The sequence below is a fragment of the Oryza sativa genome, chromosome 1, assembly GCF_034140825.1.
Source record: "Oryza sativa Japonica Group chromosome 1, ASM3414082v1".
Lineage (NCBI taxonomy): Eukaryota > Viridiplantae > Streptophyta > Magnoliopsida > Poales > Poaceae > Oryza > Oryza sativa.
The window spans coordinates 29,270,286-29,290,477 of record NC_089035.1 but is presented as its reverse complement, the minus strand read 5'-3'; the positions used below and the strand labels follow the sequence as shown (position 1 = coordinate 29,290,477).

The 20,192-nt window shown below is 38.9% G+C and overlaps 1 protein-coding gene across 2 annotated transcripts; it reads left to right on the top strand.

Annotated features, from left to right (window-relative positions):
• Positions 1-3,509: 3,509 nt before the first annotated feature.
• Positions 3,510-18,544, top strand: LOC4323885 (uncharacterized). Of its 2 annotated transcripts, none has more exons than XM_015763720.3 (27): positions 3,510-3,928; positions 4,764-4,923; positions 6,363-6,455; positions 6,927-7,029; positions 7,120-7,285; positions 7,744-7,918; positions 8,819-8,938; positions 9,062-9,649; positions 9,731-10,321; positions 10,483-10,548; positions 11,385-11,498; positions 11,595-11,837; positions 12,165-12,212; positions 12,310-12,450; positions 13,121-13,288; positions 13,368-13,430; positions 13,515-13,625; positions 13,711-13,794; positions 13,918-13,965; positions 15,116-15,190; positions 15,621-15,716; positions 15,923-16,003; positions 16,088-16,159; positions 16,417-16,461; positions 17,057-17,140; positions 17,252-17,355; positions 17,781-18,544. In XM_015763720.3, the coding sequence occupies exons 1-27, from the start codon at positions 3,810-3,812 to the stop codon at positions 17,899-17,901; spliced, it is 3,879 nt and encodes a 1,292-aa protein (XP_015619206.1). In that variant the 5' UTR covers positions 3,510-3,809; the 3' UTR covers positions 17,902-18,544. The 2 variants fall into 2 exon arrangements, with proteins under 2 accessions (XP_015619206.1, XP_015619205.1); XM_015763719.3 differs by having other exon boundaries at positions 13,118-13,288.
• The last annotated feature ends 1,648 nt before the right edge of the window (positions 18,545-20,192 follow it).

Genomic DNA, 20,192 nt, shown 5'->3' with positions numbered 1-20,192 from the left:
ACTGCGGTGATATCGGCACTGATATCCCGTGCGGCATCAGCCTATGCAAGATGGAAATAACAAATTCAGTAGTTGTCCTATATTATGCAAGATAAATGAAATAATTGTAAGAAGTAATACAAATTGGATGTACCGCCACGAAGTAGTCTCGGTCACGGTGCGTGGGATACGCGTCCGTGACAGCGGCAACGTGCGGCTCTGGGGCGTCTGGAGTGAAGGTCACACGCGCACGAGTGCGAGGAAGGTACCAACGAAGGTAGTCACGGTAGTTCTCCTCCGTGTGTGGGAAGAGCTCGTTGATCACCTCCTCTGTAGCTAACACCCAGTCGTCAACGTACTGCTGTACACGTGGAGCCCAAAGTGCGCCTGCTAGCTGTCCCCGTCGAGTCAACCTGTGAAGAGAGGTAAATTATATGGCTCGATGAAGTAATTATCATAAAAATTTAGAAATGAACAATCCGAACTCACGAGTGGTCGGCAGGGAGGACGGTCGGCTGCACGTTGCCCGGAAACACCTGCCTAAGTCCGAACTGTCTCATCACACGCTGCGGGCAGTGAGGCTCAACGAAAATGTCGAACACCATCGGCAGGATGGTGAGTCAGTAAGCCTGGTCGCGTGTGCACAAGGACGAAAGTCCTAGCGGTGCTCTCGCAGCGACGGCCTCTTCTGTGTACGGCTCCCAGATGACGTCGCTCGGCTGGAGACGGTCAAACTCGAACACGAAGTCTGATGGACGACCCTGACCTCCTTCTCATTGTTGGTGGGTCATCATGTAATGCACCAAGAGGTATGGGAGGCTCGTCACCTTCAACTAGTGGTCTGCGAGATTGCTCATCTGTTTGCTTCGTTGTCAACTCATCCAACTTGTCCCACAACTCATTAAATTTCTTCTCTTGGTTCTGTGCACAGAGCCTCTTAAAGAGCTCCATAAGATGCTTGTTCTTGAATTGCTTGTAGAAATTTGCACCCATGTGACGCATGCACCACCGACTCCGAATATCAGGCCACTTAGCTGGAAGTCCCTTCTCATCCCAACCGTTCTGCAAGTAGTCAATAGCCCGCAACATACCCGCATGACGATCATGTATAAGGCAAACGTTGGGCCTCATACGCACCACTGCAATGTGCACTCTCTCTAGGAACCAGTACCAGCTTTCAGTGTTCTCACTCTCTACAAATGCAAAAGCCATAGGTAGAACCTGGTTGTTCCCATCACACCCAATTGCTATCAATATCTGACCTCGGTATTTACCTGTCATAAAAGTTCCATCTATGCATAGAACAGGTCGACAATGCACAAAAGCATTGATGCAAGCACCCAATGAGAAAAAGGCTCTTTGCAGCACACTCTTTGTTCGATCATCAACCGATGTAAATGTATGTAGGTCATAGTACGTATTATTATTCCTCTGGGCAATGGTGGCTAACAAACGAGGCAAATTATCATAAGAAGCTTCAAATGTGCCATACCTCATCTCAATGATCTTTTGTTTGGCTCTCCAGGCCTTTGCATAGCTTATGGTGTACTTGAATTTGTTCTCGATGTGCCTAATAATTGATTTTGGTTCAAAGCCAATCTTACCAACAACACTGCTGTACATCTCACTTGCCACAAAAGCTGAAGTGATGTTTCGGTGATACTTCTCCACCCCTTGTAAGTAGCACTTGTGCTCGGTCACAATGCTAACTTTCCAATAATCATTCCATTTACCCTTATATGCATGGACACGCCACGGACAATCTTCCTTCATGCACCTCACTTCATACACATAATTTGTTGACTTGACCACCCTAAACTCTCTCTGCAAGGAAACTGCCCAATGCTTCACCGCCTCCTTCATCTCATCCTTATGAACATATCTTGCACCCTCAATTACCTCGTTCTCCTTATACTCCCAGGGTACATGATCACCCTCTGATATAACAAGTCCAGAGAAGTCCTCATTTGCCCAATCAGTGGCCATTACATCACCTTCCTCATCGGATGATGCGTCGTCGTCCACTTCCTCATTATCCGAATCTTCCCTCTCCATTTCATCAACAATTATACCGACTCTCTCCCCCTCATCCGCCATGCCCATAGCCTGCTCCTCCCTTGGTTGATTTTCCTCATTTTGCATCGATGGTCCAACAACATCCCCTGCATTGATAGGACCCTCTACATCTTCGGTTTGCATTGAAACATTTATATCTTTCTCTTGTACCGACACAAATATAACGAGGGGCCATGACCGTTCAAAAGCCATTTCCACATACCGTCTCCAAGCATCAGTGCTGTCCATCGGCATTAGTTCCCAAAAATAACCTTCTGTTGCACGACTCACTACAACTGACACTGACATTGTGTAGACTTCTTGGTCTATTCTAAATCCTCTCAACAACCAACTATAAATTGACTGAAATGTTCTCTCCGCAGGCCTATAGATGCCCTTAGATGTCATTACAAAATCTGACAGATCAACACCATCTGGACCAAATCTAATATTTCCTTCACCGTGAACTATCTGAAATGTGACCTTACTTGACATTGTGCCTGATGAAAACAATAACTGCGTTAACCTCGCATTTCTGTACTACGCCCTAAGTTACATTCTCTACAATATTGTTCTCTAAATTTCTAAAATTACGTTACATTCTCCAGATCAAACTAAACTACACCTTACAATTAACACTACTGTCTATGTCTCAATTCATACTATTATATTCTATGCTCTGGATCTACACATATGTGCTGTGTGCTACAGATGTGCTAAAATATATGGAACTAAAACTAAAACGCAACATATATACTCAAACATAACATATTAGTACAAATGCAAAAGATGTATGGGAGCATACCTATGATGAATTGAGCGAACCAGCAGGGCTTCGCCGCTCCCCTTCTGCTGCCCTCCCCTCTCTCTCTTTTGTTTTTTTTGGATTTTTAGTGAATATAATAAAATTTCACAGAGGAGGGACTGGGCTTTATAGGGGGAGAGGCAAAAATCGCCCTCCCCCAGGGCGGCAAGGGGGCCGCCTGCAAAATTCCATGCCCCCTCGCCGCCCATTTGCAGGCGGCCCCCCCACAGTACAAAATCGCCCTAGCGGAGGGCGGCAAGGGGGCCGCCTGCAAAATTCCATGCCCCCCTCGCCGCCAATTTGCAGGCGGCCCCCCGCACAGTATAAAATCGCCCTAGCGGAGGGCGGCAAGGGGGCCGCCTGCAAATTTCGTTGACGGCCGTCGCCCGAGAGCGAACGGTCGTCTGCCACGTCATTTTCGCCGCCCTCTGAGAGGGCGATTTTTCCCAGAGGGCGGTAGGCGACTCCTTCCGTCAATTTTCAAAATGGAAAATTATTTTTGTAAAACTTTTAATAAAAAAAATTATAAATAAAAAAAATTCAACAGAGTGTACGGACCACACACTTACACGTGGGTCCCAGCTAAACCACAGGGTCCCCACACGCCAGTATCCCACTCCCCCGCCTCCATAATATCGCGCAAACCGGTGTGGGCACTCTCTCTCTCCTCGTTGTCCCTCCCGTCCCGTCTCTCTCTCTCTCTCTCTCTCTCTTCCCCCGTCCCCACGTCGCCCGCGCCTCGCCCCGCCCCGCCCGGTTCCACCGGCCGCCTGCCTCCTCCGCGGCGGCCTTCCCTCCCAAATCAAAACCCTAGACCAGCCCCCCATCGCCGCAACCGCTGCTTCCACCTCCCAGCCAGCCACAGATACGGGGGGCCCTAGCTCTCCGCGGCGGCCGCCTTCCCCGGGAGGGGGCTGCAGCCCAGAGCTAGGGTTTTGGGGGGGGGGGGGGGCTCACACCCCCCGGGGCCATGGAGTTCGAGGCGGACGGCGCCCGGTGGCCGGAGCCGCGAGGCGACGCTGCCGGGGCGCCGCCGCTGGAGCGTGGCGATGCGCCTTCCCCTCGCTTCGATTCGTCTCGTGCCCTAAGGTAAGCGGCGAACCCCCTCTCTCTCTTGTCTCGAGAAATAAAATCCTCAGACGAGTGATAAAGCTCTCGCACCGTGATTCGTCTCGTGCTCCGGTAGAACTTAATTTATAGGGTTTGCTGTGGGATTTATTATTGTAGGTTGATGTGCTTAGCTCTGCTTTTGTACGATTACGAATTTGGCCAAGTTAGAGATTTTCAATAAAATGCCTGTTGAGTGTGTGGGGAATAGTTTCTAGTGTTTAGGCGAGCACTGGTAATAGCATGAATATGGATAAATTTTGTATACGCTGCCAATAACTGATGATTGGTTTTATACGAACTACTAGATGCTATCTAGCTTTTCAGAACAAGGAATTCATATTATATGAAGTACTAAATGCCATCTAACTTTTGAGAACGGGGAATTTATTTTATGCGAGGACAGGGCAGTGAAGAAAAGTCTGTTTGACCTCATTGTATTGAAAAACTCACGGGATATAATCCATACTCAGGCACTAATTTAAATTATTATTTGAACTTTGTTGAGAAGATTTAGGGTCAAAACACGGTTGGATGCAGAAATATTTTTGTTTAAGGTAATATAATCTATCTGATTGCATGGTTTGGAAGCGTGTACTTTGATCGAATATATCTTTTTTCAGGGTTTTGCATGAAACGCCTTGATCTCCTTTGACTTGTTAAAGTGGAAATAAGTTTGTTAACTTCTCAAGCAATAAAAAGGACCTAATTTTTAACATATAGTTCACTAATATATCTAATGCTTATTTCTGTGTTCTCTAGTTACCCACGGCAGAAACTATTTTAGTGTTCTTATTGATTTCTTTGTTGATGGCAGATTGCTGAGAGAGCTTGGCTCAAATGTAACAGAAGATTTGGTTGTGCTGATGCCAAATTTGCTATCATTTCTGAAACATGATGATCCTGTGGTTGTTAATCAATCCATAGCTAGTGGGACAAATTTATTTGCTGCTGTATTGGAAGAGATGACACTTCAGGTCTTTTTTGTAAAACAGATATTTATTAATGAATAAATCCATTGTTGTTGTAATTACTACCGTTGCGATGCTGGTATTATCGTTTGACGAGGTTTATTTTACTTGCTTCTCCTAATTGTTTTGGGAGTATGTCTCAGAAATAAACAAATTGTGCCAAAGGAAATACAAAATATTAAATTGTTTTCTTGGAAAAGACGTGTTTATAACCTCAGAGACCAGCACTTCTTGATTGCAATGCATGTTTTGCTCTTTCAGTATTATTGGAGGCACTGCATAAACCCAGTACTTTGCTGTTTGCTGTTTTCATTTATTCTGTTTCACATGTTCCCATGGGTCAGTTTTATGCAGGACAGATACAGCCTCTGGCTATCATAAAGTGCTTATGAAGAGTAGTACTGTCTGTTCTCTACTGTCAGTATGCTAAAAGTGCTCGGCAATCGCAAATCTTATTGTGATACCACTAGAGGGTCAAACCATTTCAGATGGTGCATCCAGTGAACAAGCCTTTAAATCCTTGTGACTCCATTAATACTGTGTCTAGCTTGCTTCTATTATTCACTTTTACTCCCAGAAATCATTTTTTCTGATGATTTACCAATGGTCTATGTTCTAGACGATTGGTGAAGGAGCGTGCTTTGTCTCGTATATATTTGTGCTAGAGTAGTTGGACCAGAAGTAGTTGCATGTCAGTTTGGTGCTAGAATAGTTGGAACAGAAGCTGTTGCATGCCAATTTGGTGTTCTTTTCTTAAATCAATCAGTTAAAGTGACTTTACTACAGTAAGTCGACAATCTTACACAACTATATCACTTACAAAGTGACAAAAGATTCTGCATAAATACAACATAAACTGTACCAGCTGTATACATTTGAAGCAGTGTGAAAAATGTGTCATGTTTGTTCAATTCATATTTAATAACTAGTGCTGATTGATACTAGCAAAGAATAATATTTCCTTTTGTAAACTGTGACTTTATAACCTTGAAGAAGCTTCCAGGAAAATGTTATCCACTGGATCACATGTTAAAACATTAAACTTACATTTGTACTGTAATTATAAAAAAAATATTACTATCCTAATAGGACTCTATGTGATCAAGAACAACTTGAAGCTTCTTTCAGTAGTTAAAAACTAATTGAGCCATACAATGCTCATAGATTTGTTTGTTAGCTATTTGTTTTGACTATTTTACAAGCAATGGTTTTGTGATTATACCCGTGAAGATTTAAGGTAGTATTTTACACAGTAGGGTCAGAGAAAACCCATATGTTTTCATTTAGTTCTGAAAATGCAAAACGTTATGTAGAATCACTATGAAGTAATGTCTCCCTTTCAAAATTTTCTCCTGATTGAATTGATGCTACTTAAAGTGTTATCACTAAGATATTACTGATAGCTTGCTCTTGGTACTCACTTTCCATTTTAATGCTGAATGTAGATTAATAAGTGTGGAAGGGTTGATGCTTGGCTTGAAGAGATGTGGGCTTGGACGAAGCAGTTTAAAGATGCAGTCCATAATCTGATCCATGAGGTTAGTAGCATACAAGTTCATGCGTTGCGTAATTTCAATAATACGTTGATACTGTGGTTGTTCTGTTGTGTATTTGCAAGCACTATTTAGCAGATAAAATGAAAGTACAAAACCTACATATATCAGGTTTTTTATTATACTGTTTCTCTTTATTTTATGTAAAACTATGATCTAGTGCTCTGGAAAAACTTTCTTTTGTGGAGTGTATTTGTGACTATGTTGAGCACAGAGCACTACGAAAGTGGGAATTATTCCACAGTAATCCCATCCCTGCCCTTGTGATATGATATGAAGAAAAGGAGCCAGACTACCTCTTCTTTGCTCATCCTACTGAAAATACACAGCTTTGTAACTAATGACTACTTTCCTCGCAAAAAAAAAAATGACTACTTTGAAACTTGAATTGATGGTTTAGTTCTTTGTTTCTGCTCAATCCAAGACTAATGCTATTCTTCATGTGATATACAACAGTCTGTCCCAGTTGCTACTAAACTGTTTGCTGTAAAGTTCATTGAAACATGGATCCTGTGTTTCGCACCTCAATCCAAAAGTGACCGGATGCAGCCAACTGAAGGTATTTTAAGGCAGATTTTTGCAAAGAATTAATGGGCATAATGTGGTCCTGCAATCAAAGTAATGAAATGTATTTTCGCTGTACAAACAGGAAGGAACAGGAGGTTGTTTGATAGTTCAAGATTATCTCAATTCCATCCCAGCCTTAACCCTGCTGTTCTCGAAGCTGATGCAAACAGGGCTCTCATCCTCCTTGTGGATATACTGCAGTCAGCTTGTGCTCATCAAGGATCCTTCCTAGTTGGCACCATTAATTCGTAAGACTCTGTACCAGTTCCCTCTACCTTCTGCTCGTTTTGAGTTGTCGCCTCCATATATGGATTGGCGGATAGCTATTTGTGTCATTTATAAACTGTTGTTTCTGATTCAGTTTCATTTTATGCACAGTAGCTATTTCTTATGTTGTCTCTGACCTGTCACACATCTATAGTGATATCCCCATAGTGTTGTACTTTGTGAAGTGGGTACCGTAACATTTATTTAGGCTTTTGTGTTCTTTACTTCAGTTATATAATTGGCCGCAACAGACATGGGCAGTGATGAGGTTTACCAATGAGCAAAGCTTGCAACTGTACTATGTCCATGTGGTTGCCTGCTACTTTAAGATTTTAATGTTCGGAATGTCTTTTTCCTGTTGGAAGTTATCTTACTATCAGTACAACCTTGCAAACTATGTTGTTATCTTTTGGAAATATAAATGTTTGTCACTTTCCAGTCTTGCAGCTATTGCAAAGAATAGACCTGTTTACTACGAACGCATACTGCCAGTGCTACTTGGTTTTGACCCTAGTTTGGAGGTTGCAAAAGGAGCTCATCCTGCAAGTCTGCGGTATTCCCTGAAAACAGCTTTTTTAGGGTTTCTAAGGAGTCCTTGCCAGGCAATGATTGAGGTGAGCTCACCTTATAGTTATATGCCATCTTTACCATTTTCTAGAGTTCAAAGTATACAAAATGTACTCATCTATCTTCTTCTTCTTCTTCTTTTTCTTTTTCTTTTTTTTTTGCATGTTCTCCTGTTTAGTTTTTTAATCCTTGAGCTTGTTTTGTTAGTGTTACATGCCTACACTAGTAGATTCTAGTGCACGGTCCTTGATTTAACTGTTTAAATAATCATACCGAAAGCCATTCATTTCAGTAAAAAAAAAAGTAAAGTTGTCCTTGTGGTTTATTGTCACGAAAACAAATTAACTTAGCTAACTTGCAAAAATGTCATGTGAAATGATTGTCACTTGATTAATGATTATCTAATGATAAATTTTGATGAAATTAGTTAGTGACACTGATAATAGATGTAGGACGTATAGTTGTCTTAATGGCTGCTTTCCTTACACATGAAGGATGGCTGTGTATAATAATCAACTAATGACTTATATGGTCCAGTTTGTGCATTTCTGTTCTAATTATTTAGTGGATATCTGGTTATCTTCTTTCATCTATTAAGTTCCATGTAACTGTGCCATCACATGAATGCTAATAATACTTAAATACTCGTAGTATCAACTAGTGAGCTGTGTGAGCTTAAAATGCTTCTTGGATTTTATAATACATATAAAGTAGCTTGTACTGCCTCCCATTGCTTTTTCTAGTTAACTAAATGAACTGGGTTTTTTAGCTCTGTTCTAGGATCTGGCTTTACTACTTTCCCATGTCTATATAGGATTTGTAAATATCATGTTTCCTTTCCTGCTTTCATGTTGTTTGATGGACTTAACTGTGTTCGTGCATTTAATTGGGCCTTGTATGCTCCCTGTTATTTCTGAAATTAATTGTGGCCATTCTTGTCTGGACAGTCCAAGGATACTCTGGTAAGGCAGCTTCGTGTTCTGAGCCCTGGTGAAGCAACAGAACAGATTATTAGGCAAGTAGAGAAGATGACTAGAAATATTGAGCGCGCTTCTCGTGCTAGCAAGGTAATGCCTGTACTGCTGTATGCATATATATTGCAGCATTAATAAATTTGGTATTTGCTTTTTTAGTTTTCCTTGGTTGTGCACGTTCCTTTGAGGAATGTTAAAGTGTTCTTTTATTTATAGGATGAACCTTCAACGTTGGATATGCCTTACGGAGATGTTAGTCGGAAATATCCTGCTGCCAGATCAAGTGATGCTTTTGCTACAGCTGATGGCGTAGCTAAAAGAGCAAGATTTGATACCTCTGCTGCTTTAAACCCACCATTTCAGGGAGCATCTGATTATTCTAATATGCAGGTTGACAATGAAGCGAATGTGGATCATTCCTCTGATCCAGCTCTCTTGAATTGTGATATGTCTCCTGTTGAGAAGATGATTGAAATGATTGGTGCTTTACTTGCTGAAGGGGAAAGAGGAGCTGAATCCCTTGGCATTCTCATCTCAACAGTAGAAGCAGATGTCATGGCTGACATTGTAATAGAAACAATGAAACATCTACCTGAAACTTCAATTCTATTAGCTACCAGCAACAATGGCCAGCAAAAGAAAATTCAATCTTCCTCCAGTCCCCTGACAGAAAACTTGCCAGCAAACTCCCACTCAATGCCCTACAGTACGCAGTTTGCACTTCCTGCAGATGGAGTCAGCATGTCAATGTCAGATGTGCCTGTTGTGTCTGGCGTTCATGATTCTAAGCGTGACCCAAGAAGAGTATGATATGATCTATCTTTAATTCACATTTTTTGCAGTCAACAGAAAGTGCATATTGTGAAAACTGTCAATGTATTGCAGGATCCTCGTCGCCTTGATCCTCGTCGGACAGTTGCCCCTGCAGCCACTAGTTCCATACATGTGAAGGGGGAAACCACCGGCGTGCATCAGACAAATAACTTGTCAAATGTACCTTATCCTGTTTCAGGGAAGGTTGAAAACTCTTTAGACTATTCAGGAGACCTATCTAAAAATGAAGACGTGCAGCAAACATCTTGTCAACCCAATCAATCACTCCCAAAGGAAAATAGTGAGATTTTGGATGATGCCTTGGAACTGGAGCCGAAATTTGAAGTGCAGGCATTAGCAGATGTTGGATTTCATTCTTCTGGTGTTGATAAAGAGATGGTCAATCCATTGTCTCCAGAAGCTACTTCAAACAATGAATTGGATAGCGTGGAATTGGAGGTTGATCCATTTTCCCCAGTTTTGAAGGCATCAACGCTGGAGGATACTACTAATCATGATTTGCCAGTTCTTCCATCTCATCTGGAATTAAGTGACGATGAGAAAATCTTGTTGCACAAATTAGCAATTAGACGGATAATCGATGATTACAAGAAAAACAGCGTTAACACAAGATTTTCCCTCCTTGCTCATTTGATTGCCCAGGTATTCTTTTGGTACTGTAATATTTATGGCCTGACATATTATTACTTGTTTCTTCTCTGTGACATATATGTTTAGTAATTTTAATCCCCAAGCTAACTTTGCTAGTGTTCTGGAAATACTTCAATATGTGCTGTTCTCACACCAGGTTTCTGTTATTCCAGAGTACTGCTGATGACAATATTATGGATTTGATTCAGAGACACATTATATACCATTATCATGATCAGGTACTTTACTGATAGCGTACTACTTCTTTCTTTGCATTTAGCATTATCGGAGGCGGTTATCATCCAGTGTTCAATCGATCAAATTTGCTAGGATAACAAAACCTGGATTAAAAAAAGGATTTGGTTTGGGTTTAGGTTCTTTAGCATTTAAACATTGGTATTGGTTGTGGTCTTTTTATGATTGTAATATGAGTTTAGATCATTCTATTTTGTCAGATATCAGTTAAGAAAGAAAACTGGGATTAGCTCTTTTTTTATATATATATTTGGACTGAACTTGTGGAACCAAATTTCAGAAGGAGCTTTATCCTGAGCACAACATTATGCTTGAAATATATTTCGAGGTGTCTGAGCTGGATTTGTTTGAATATGCATAACGTTGAGCTAACGTCATTTTTGCCCATTCTATCCTATTTGAGCTATATATCTTTTGGCAGCTGTTGTGTTTCTCTAGGGTTCTCAACCATTCTAGTGATTCTGGGTTTGGTGGACTCACATGTGATATCCTATTGGTGAACGTCCTGTCTGTAGTGCGCTTGAGCTAATTGAAGCTTCCTTCTGGTTGACCTTGTGCTGGTTAATCAACCTTGATCAGAGAGAAAGACACACACACACACACACAGAGAGAGAGAGAGAGAGAGAGAGAGAGAGGGAGAGAGAGAGAGAGAGAGAGATTTTAACTGTGTCGAGTTTGCTCAGTTTGTCTTGTCTCTAGCTGCAGTTGTCATATGCAAATTTGAGCCCCTAAATGTCATCACAATCCATGGCACCACACGTTAGGTGCTTCGTAACTATCATTGCATGACTATTTAACTTCTGAAGCATGTGATTTACAGGGTCATGAACTGGCAATGCATGTGCTGTATCAGCTGCACAGTGTGAGTGTTGCTGATTCACCAGAAAGCACCTTACCTGCTTCTAAAAATTATGAGAACTTCTTTATATCACTTGTAAGCAAGAAAACTTTATTTTGATATTTGTTTTGTATTTTCTCTGAAGGTTGAAATTTGGGTGGTATTAATATATGTTCATTCTTTCGTTCTTAGGCAAGGTCCTTGATTCACTCGCTACCTGCTTCAGACAAATCTTTTAGCAAATTTCTGTGTGATGCACCATACTTGCCTGAGTCTATGCTTAAATTACTGGAGGATATTTGTGTGTCACAAGGCAACAGCCAGCAAACAAAGGACAGTGATGGTGATCGTGTCACCCAAGGCCTTGGAACCGTGTGGAGTCTTATCTTAGCACGGCCTCCACTTCGACAAGATTGCTTAGATATTGCTCTTAAGGTTTGCATTTTCTTTTCCTTTTTAACTGGTAGATCTTATCATAAATCATTTTGAGTGATTAATTTTTTTTTGACATCTTTTCACATTCTAATGTAACGAAAAGGGTAAGACAACTTGAATTAAACCTGCTTCTGCTTTTTACACTAGAAGCATTTTGGTGATGTGTATATGGAAAGTTACTTTTGTCTGTATGTCTGTTGCAATCCAAGATTAAACATATTTATGGCTGATATGTTTACTTATTTTTGTGAATTAAGGACAATGTTGATATGGGTTTACTATGTGTCTATGTTCACTTATCATGTTTCCTGTATTATGAATTTGCAGTGTGCCATTCACTCTCAAGATGAAGTCAGGGGAAAGGCAGTTAGATTGGTCTGTAGGATCATTGCCTCTATGCTTATGTTCTGTTAATTTGCCATTTTTTTATTTAGTGCTGGTTTTGTAATGCTAATCCTTGTATTTTTGGTAGGTTACAAAAAAACTCTATGAACTAACATACGCATCAGAAAGAGTTGAGCAGTTTGCCATCGACAGTCTTTTGGCAATTGCTAATAAACATGGTGTGGAGACGGACATTAATTTCACATCCTTGAAAGAATCTTCACCTGAGGTAATTCTTGATGATTTTCCTTGTTATGCTTGGTGCTTTATCATGCACTCAGACTCAACTAGGAGTGGGAACTGATGTGCCATCCTAATTGTTCTATTTCTGAACTCAACAGTAGCAAATGCAATGTATGGTTGAGGCCTACATATTTTCTCCTTAACGATAGTCTATTCTGTTTGTATTTGTTTTACTGTAAAAAAAAATATGGACGTCAGGATGGGAACTGTTACTGTCCCATCCAAAATATTGTATTGTCCACACTTCAACTCTAGTTTGATAAATCAACATTAGTATTTTTGTTGCAGTGTATCAAAATAAGTAAACACCTTTTCACATTTAATGTCAATTCATGCTCAAGCATTTGCCCAACTTACTATAAATGTTCTGTGGGGGTTAATTATGACACAATCGAGTGTAGCCCCCCCCCCCCTCGCCGCCGCACACACCACACACAGAAAAAAGTTAGTTTAGTTGACTTCTAATATCTCCTCCTAATCAAAATTTCCCCTATACTTCTTTCAATTTTCCACTGTAGTTTGACTCTCAATGATACAAGAGATCAAATGTCCTAATTTTCTTCAGATGCCATTGAAATGTCTTAAGTTTTGACATATACACTGCATTTTGATTGAACATTTGACTGATATTGAAGTTTTTTTTTTTCTGAAAGCAGTTTGAGGCAGGCAGCCAGGAAACTTCGGTTAGTGGCTCCCATATTTCAGATGCTGAACCTTCTGAAAGTACATGCAATAAGACCGATTTGGTTTCACCTAAGCAATCTGCAGTATCTGTATCTGAGGCCAAACGCCATACTTCATTGTTCTTTGCACTTTGCACGAAGGTCTGTAGATGTAAACAATGTTAGCTTGTTCTGTTTTTTTTTTCTGCCGGAGGTAGTAAAACCATTTTCCTTCTTCCAGAGGCCCATTCTTCTTCAACATCTGTTCAATGTTTATGGAAGGTCTCCAAAAGTTGTCAAGCAGGTTCTACTTTCAACTTCTAAAGTCCTGAATTTTGACTATTGGATCACAACCACTGTCTGCTCATTACGTCGCAAAATCATGCAGTGTATCCATTGGCATATACCCAATCTTGTAAGAAACCTGGGATCCTCATGTTCTGAGATGCTGGCTATTATTCATAACCCACCTGAAGGCAGTGAAGAGCTTGTTACCTTGGTATTACCATCCTTTCTCTTGATTCATCATTATGCATTATTGAAGCATGGATATTCCTTATACTCATTATCTTCTCTTCTTAAAGATATTGCAAACTCTGACAGAAGATTCAACTCCTTCAGCCGAACTTGTAGCGGCAGTTAAACATCTATATAAAACCAAGCTGAAGGTTTGAAGAATTTCTGCCTGCTCTGTGCTCTGTGTATCATCATACTGCAAATTGTTTTGTTTGTCGTCTTAGTAGTATTGGTTATTTAGTGCTTTTGCTGAATCTTGTAATTTTCTCTGGCAGGATGCATCTATTCTCATTCCGTTGTTATCCTCATTTCCAAAGGAAGAGGTAGTGGTCTCTTGTATTTTGTTTATGCATCTTCTAACTGTCTAACTGTCTAGTTGCTTGTTATCTGAGAAATATAAATACTTGCCTTGCCATGATAATGTTTGAGAAATAGAAATACTTGCATGCCTTGCACAATCTGGATTGAGTTGTCAGGATAGCTAATTTAGTCGCTATGCAATGGCACTTAGAAATTGGCTGGTGGCATGGACCACTTAATTCAGATCATGCAGTGTGCAGTTTGTAATTCTCTCCTTGTATATGCTACTACCTCCGTCTCAAAATGTAGCTATTTCTAGCACAGTACTTTGTCCCAACATGAAGCTATTTCTTCAGCTACTTCCTCCTCTCAACCAATCACAACCATTCTCCTTCACCTACTTTCTCTTCTTGACCAATCACATACCTTGTCCAACCATTCACATCTACTTTTTTAATATCCACGCCAACCTAAAAAATGCTTACATTTTGGGACAGAGGAAGTAGCTCGCTAGATTCACTACTCCCTCCATCCCAAAATCCAAAATACACTTTTGAGGTTTTCCGTGGAGATTAAGTAGGTCGATTTGAATGAGGAATGGTTGTGATTGGTTAAGTGGAGGGAGTAGGCGGAGAATTTGCTATATTTTGGGACAGAGGGACTATAATATTTCTAGCCAAAGGTTAAAAAAAAAATAATTTCTGCTATCATATTTGTGATAATCTGTCCAAGTCCAAGCAAGTAGAATTCTAGCTGATGCACCGAAGGTCTAAGCATCGATTAAGATTTCATTTCTGGTGACTCATAGGTATTCAGTTTGTACTTCGTGGATGCTTTATCAGGCTGTAGACTAAGAATAATCGTAGGGTGTCAACCTGAAATAGTTCTAATTTATTTTTGAGTTACACATCAATCTAGAAAGCAAAATTATTTGCAGTTGATAATAAATACGTGCCAAAAGTCATTTTGAAGTTATTATATCGGATTTTGGAATATGTTTTATGTTCCGTTGTCCTTTTGTTTATAATCTATTCTTCTCAAAATCATTTGTTTATGTCTACGGAGTAGCAAGTACTGAATGCTTCTCATGATTGTGAACTTAACATTTTTGTCATCATGATATGGCTGCATTTTGCTGCACATATTGACCTGATTGTTTTACACTGGTCCCAGGTGCTGCCCATATTTCCAAGACTAGTTGATCTCCCACCTGATAGATTCCAAGATGCACTTGCTCGGATATTGCAGGTGATCGTATTTGTCCTTATTCAACATTCAGTTAATAGATATTACATAGATCTTACAGAATTATGCAATTGTTTGAGTAGAATTGTAACTATAATTGTTTGAGTAGAATTGTAACTATGGAATATATATTGAGATCATCATAGTTGGTGACAATTAATCATAGCATCTCATTTAACTGTTGAGGGAAGAATTTTGCCGATTCAAATGCCAGTATAGAAGGATAGGGAGTTACTAATTATCTTGATTCTTGTGGCACATTTGGCAAGTGATTGTAAATTACTTGCATACTAACGCGAAAATTATTTAATATTTGTATTGACAGGAAACAACCATGTCAATGCTTATTATTAACTATGCATTTTGTAAGTTGATTTTTATTAGGATATAAAAATTTTCTTGGATGGGGTTTAAGTAAATTTCCTTTTGACAGGGATCTGCTCATACTGGTCCGGCTTTAACCCCTGCTGAAGTTCTTATAGCCATTCATGATATTAATCCTGAAAAGGATAGAGTTGCCCTGAAGAAGGTGAGCTATTGGTTATGTTGATGTATTCATTATATTCCAACATCTCAACAGCATAAATTAGTGCCCAGTACACAAATTGGATGTCTTGATGGATTTTGTATCAAGAGTTCAAGACAGACATGCATATGCACCTGTGCAGTAGATATCCTTTTTCTTGGTTGACATGAGTTTTTTCTCGTTTCTGATGGAAATGAAAATATTTTCAGGTCACTGATGCTTGCACAGCTTGCTTTGAACAGCGCACGGTATTTACTCAGCAAGTTTTGGAGAAGTCACTGAATAAATTGGTACTAACTTGACTGCTGTTATTCTTTACCTATTATTCTTTTACATATTCTTCTCTTTGATTAACTGTTTGGATTGTTATGTAGGTTGACAATGTACCAATTCCACTTCTTTTCATGAGAACAGTTATTCAAGCACTTGATGCTTTCCCAGCTTTGGTACAGTGATTTCCATTCTAATTTATGCGCAATTTATATATCTTGTTATATGTTGGAAGGTTATTTGCTATCACTTTTCATATCATTTTAGAATATATGAATATGATTGTCTATCAGTAAGATGTAATAAAATATATTTTCCATATAGATACAACCTTTTCTTGTCATTTTTGTTTTTTTATTAATATTCCAAATAAACCTCTTTAGGCAAAACCATATGAAAACCTTAAAATATTGATCATTATTTTTTTCATCAGGTTGATTTTGTCATGGAAATACTCTCCAGGCTTGTTAATAAGCAGGTTAGTTATGGTACATTATTTGTTTGATTTTCCTTGCCAGCTACTGATTAACCATTCACTTTTCTGCATTATCTTGGATACCTGTCTGTGCTATATCTAATATTTGATGTTTAGGGCAAGATTTGCTCAAACTAAATCCTGAGATTCTGACTATCAATTTTATATTAGAATAAGTTTATGATATTAATTATTATGATAGTACTTTTCGAGGCAAATCTACATATATGATTTCTTTTGTTTTTAAAACTAAGCGTTTGAAAAAATGTTGATGGTTGGGTTTTAAAAGTTTGACTGAATATTGTCCTAAACATCAAATACTGACCAGAGGGTGCCCTTAAGTGTTGTAACTTAACATCCGTAGTTTAGTCACGCTCCCTGTACACTAATCATGTGTATGAAAACACAAACTTATCAGTGCCTCAACAAATCAATGATAATGCTAACATTTTCATCTGTCACAATTCTTATTGTTATCCTGTTTATTTTGCGAAAACAGTAGGATGGAATTTCTTTGAGTAGTTCTTTTGTTTGCAATATTTTTTGAGTAGTTCTTTATCTGCTGTTCTTAAGCTTCATGCTATTTTTCATGCTGCAGATATGGAAAATGCCAAAGCTGTGGGTTGGGTTCTTAAAATTGGCATATCAGACTCAGCCACGCTCGTTTGATGTTATTTTGCAGGTACAATGTTAAGTAACTGAATGCATTCTTGCATGTATGTTATAAAAAATATGCACTCCTTGATATACAATACACTACTGTACTGACATGGCTTCACAATGCTACTTTTAGTTACCTCCACCCCAGCTTGAAATAGCTTTGAATAAGTACCCCAATCTACGAACTCCTCTTTGTTCCTTTGTTAATCAGCGGAACATGCACAGCATCTTGCCCAGGTACTTTCCCAATATTATTATTAGTCTTGACAGCTTGCTCCTTTTTCGTTTTACATTTTTGATTTTATGGGCAGTAAATACTTAAGCATATAGTTACCACCAACAGACTGATTCACCAAAAACGACTAGTTGACACAAATACTAGCAGAGCACCCACTTCTCAACTGTTTATTGCCTTGTTTTATATATGAGTAAATTTCACAAAACTACAATTATTTGGTCAAAACTATCACTTTGTTACAACTTTAGCTGGGTATTTTACAAAACTGCAATTATTTGGTCAAAACTGTTTCATTGGGTCCTATTGAGTCTTTGATCAGTGGCGCGTTAATACACGATATTCTGCAAAAAGATTCCATAGTATCACTTGTCTTACCTTTTCATATTCATAACATGCCTTTTGTCATTGATTTCTGCAAATGCAGACAGATTTTGAAAGTTCTGGGCTTCATCAATGAACCGCACCAGGCACCAATTCCATTTGTGCCTGCTGCAATGCAAACGGCAGATGCAACCTCCTCTCTTCCTGGTGCAACTCTTATGTGAAATGTGATGTATAAACTCCAATCAGATGCGAGAAGGCTTTCCTGATCACAAGTACACACACTGCCTTGTGAACAACGATGATATGTGAGTAAAACAGAGCCCAGACAAGGACAGCGGTGTCACTCAAAAGGGTCTGCGTTTGCTGGACTTGTTTCAAACAAAGTTACAGGTTGTCAGCAAGGGATACCGAGGTGGTTTCTTAAAGGTTCATTGCGCTTGTGCTCGAGGGGCTCCTATGATTTTGCAGCCCGTGCAAGTTGTACAGTAGTTGTACTCTTTCGTCCTGCAATTGCGGACTGAGGCTTCTGTGACAAGCAAAGAATAGAAGGAATATTGTTTAGGACGATGATATGACTTATCATCATCATGTCTTCCGCCAAGGAAATGACATGGTTGCAAGCTGCGGCAATGCGGCATTCCTTTCCGAGCTGCACGGAGACGGCATCCGACTGATTGGCTAACCATTTCTTCTGTTCTAATGCTAACAATGTCTGAGTATTGTACATTAACTATTTGAGTCCGCTGTCAGCCGATGTTAAACCTTTCATCTCAGAAGATAATAATTTATAGATGTTTTGATTGACTAGCATATCAAAGGTAATAGACAATATTAGCGCCGTTGATTTTCTTCGGTGCTGCGTTACTTTCGTAACTGCGTAGTGCTTACTACTCCAAATTTCCAGTAAGCTCGGGGCTCGTTTCCTAACTCATCGATCTCGTTTTGCACGCGCACGTTTTTTAAACTGCTAAATATTTTTCAAAATGTTAAATGGTGCTTTTTTTTTGCAAAAAATTTCTATATGAAAGTTGCTTAAAAAAATCATATGGATCTTTTTTTTTAAAAAAAATTAGCTAATACTTAATTAATTACGCGCTAATAGACTGTTCCGTTTTTCGTGCATGAAACTTGCTCTAGCGAACACAGCCATATATGCAGACATGCAGTTGGGCAATGTCTTTCCCTACAATGATACAATAGAAAAACAAATTAAATCAAACAAAAAAAAATCTAACACATCAGATAAATCCGTTCGAAATAAATAGGGTATTGCTAGATTTTAAGCGAACTAAATTTGTAAAATTTAAATTTTTCTAAGTGAATTGTAATTTTGCACTTTGGACCATCTTTTATTATCTAATCTAAGTTTCACTTTAAATCATCTTTTTATTAACATTTGCTCTTCGTACTACGTTTTTCTTTTGTCTTTTTTTTACTGCTCTATTCATGAGTCCAACGATAACCGCGAGGACATCGTCACTGACTTAGGACCTGTTTATATCCCTTGGTAAGTTTTTTCACACTGTTACATCAAATATTTAGACACATGCATGAAGTATTAAATATAGACAAAAAGAAAAACTAATTACACAGATTTGACAATGTGATTTGACAATGTGATGCTACAGTAAACATTTGCTAATGATGGATTAATTAGGCTTAATAAATTCATCTCGCAGTTTACAGGCGGATTCTGTAATTTTATTTTGTTATTAGACCACGTTTAATACTTCAAATATGTGTCTGTATATCTGATGTGACACGACAAAAAATTTCACTCCTACATCTAAACACAACCTTACTCATGTTGACAATCTTCCCAGTTTACACGCATGTCACATTTTTGCAGAGGGAGAAGTTGGAAGTACCTAGGAAAAAGTGTTAGGGTCTGTTTGGATAATGGAAAATGGGGGATGGGATTGGGATTGGGAAATAAATGAAGGGTTATGATTAAATGAAAGAGGGGGAATGAATGGTTAGGATTTAAAGATGTTTTTTGGTGGGTGGAAAATTATTTAACATTTCCATTAGACAAACATTGCCTCGGGGTGGTCAAAATTACAACAAATTCAAAAATACCTAGTCTAAAATGAAATAATTGAATAAATGGATTGCCGAAAGTTAAATTTCGGTAATAAAAGATTGCCAAAGTGTAATTCACATCGTAAAATCACACTTTCCTAAGCCTAAATCTGTAGTACTACGTAAAGTAACAAAAAAAAAAGTTGTACTCCGTATGGATTGTGTAATTTTACTTCTTTTGACTTTAATTTTGTTGTTATATATGACTTTTATCAGTTTGAATTTTTTTCATGTATTTTTTTTCAAAAATTAAGAATCATAAATTTATTTCATTTAATTTTATAATTTTTGTATGGTTAAATATCTTGTTCAACCATTTATATGGGAAAAAAGGAGAAGTAGTGAGATAATGGCATTTTGGTACTTTTGAAATATGCCAAGGATTTATAGATAGTCTCCGAGTGTGTGAGATAGTAGTCATATTCTTCTA

What these genes read in the sequence shown, in the direction of transcription:
- LOC4323885 (XM_015763719.3), top strand. Translation starts at nt 3,810, where the DNA reads ATGGAGTTCGAGGCGGACGGCGCCCGGTGGCCGGAGCCGCGAGGCGAC. An exon ending in AGAACTTCTTTATATCACTT is followed by an intron (nt 11,499 to 11,594) that starts GTAAGCAAGAAA and finishes TTTCGTTCTTAG; the next exon opens with GCAAGGTCCTTGATTCACTC. An exon ending in GGGGAAAGGCAGTTAGATTG is followed by an intron (nt 12,213 to 12,309) that starts GTCTGTAGGATC and finishes TATTTTTGGTAG; the next exon opens with GTTACAAAAAAACTCTATGA.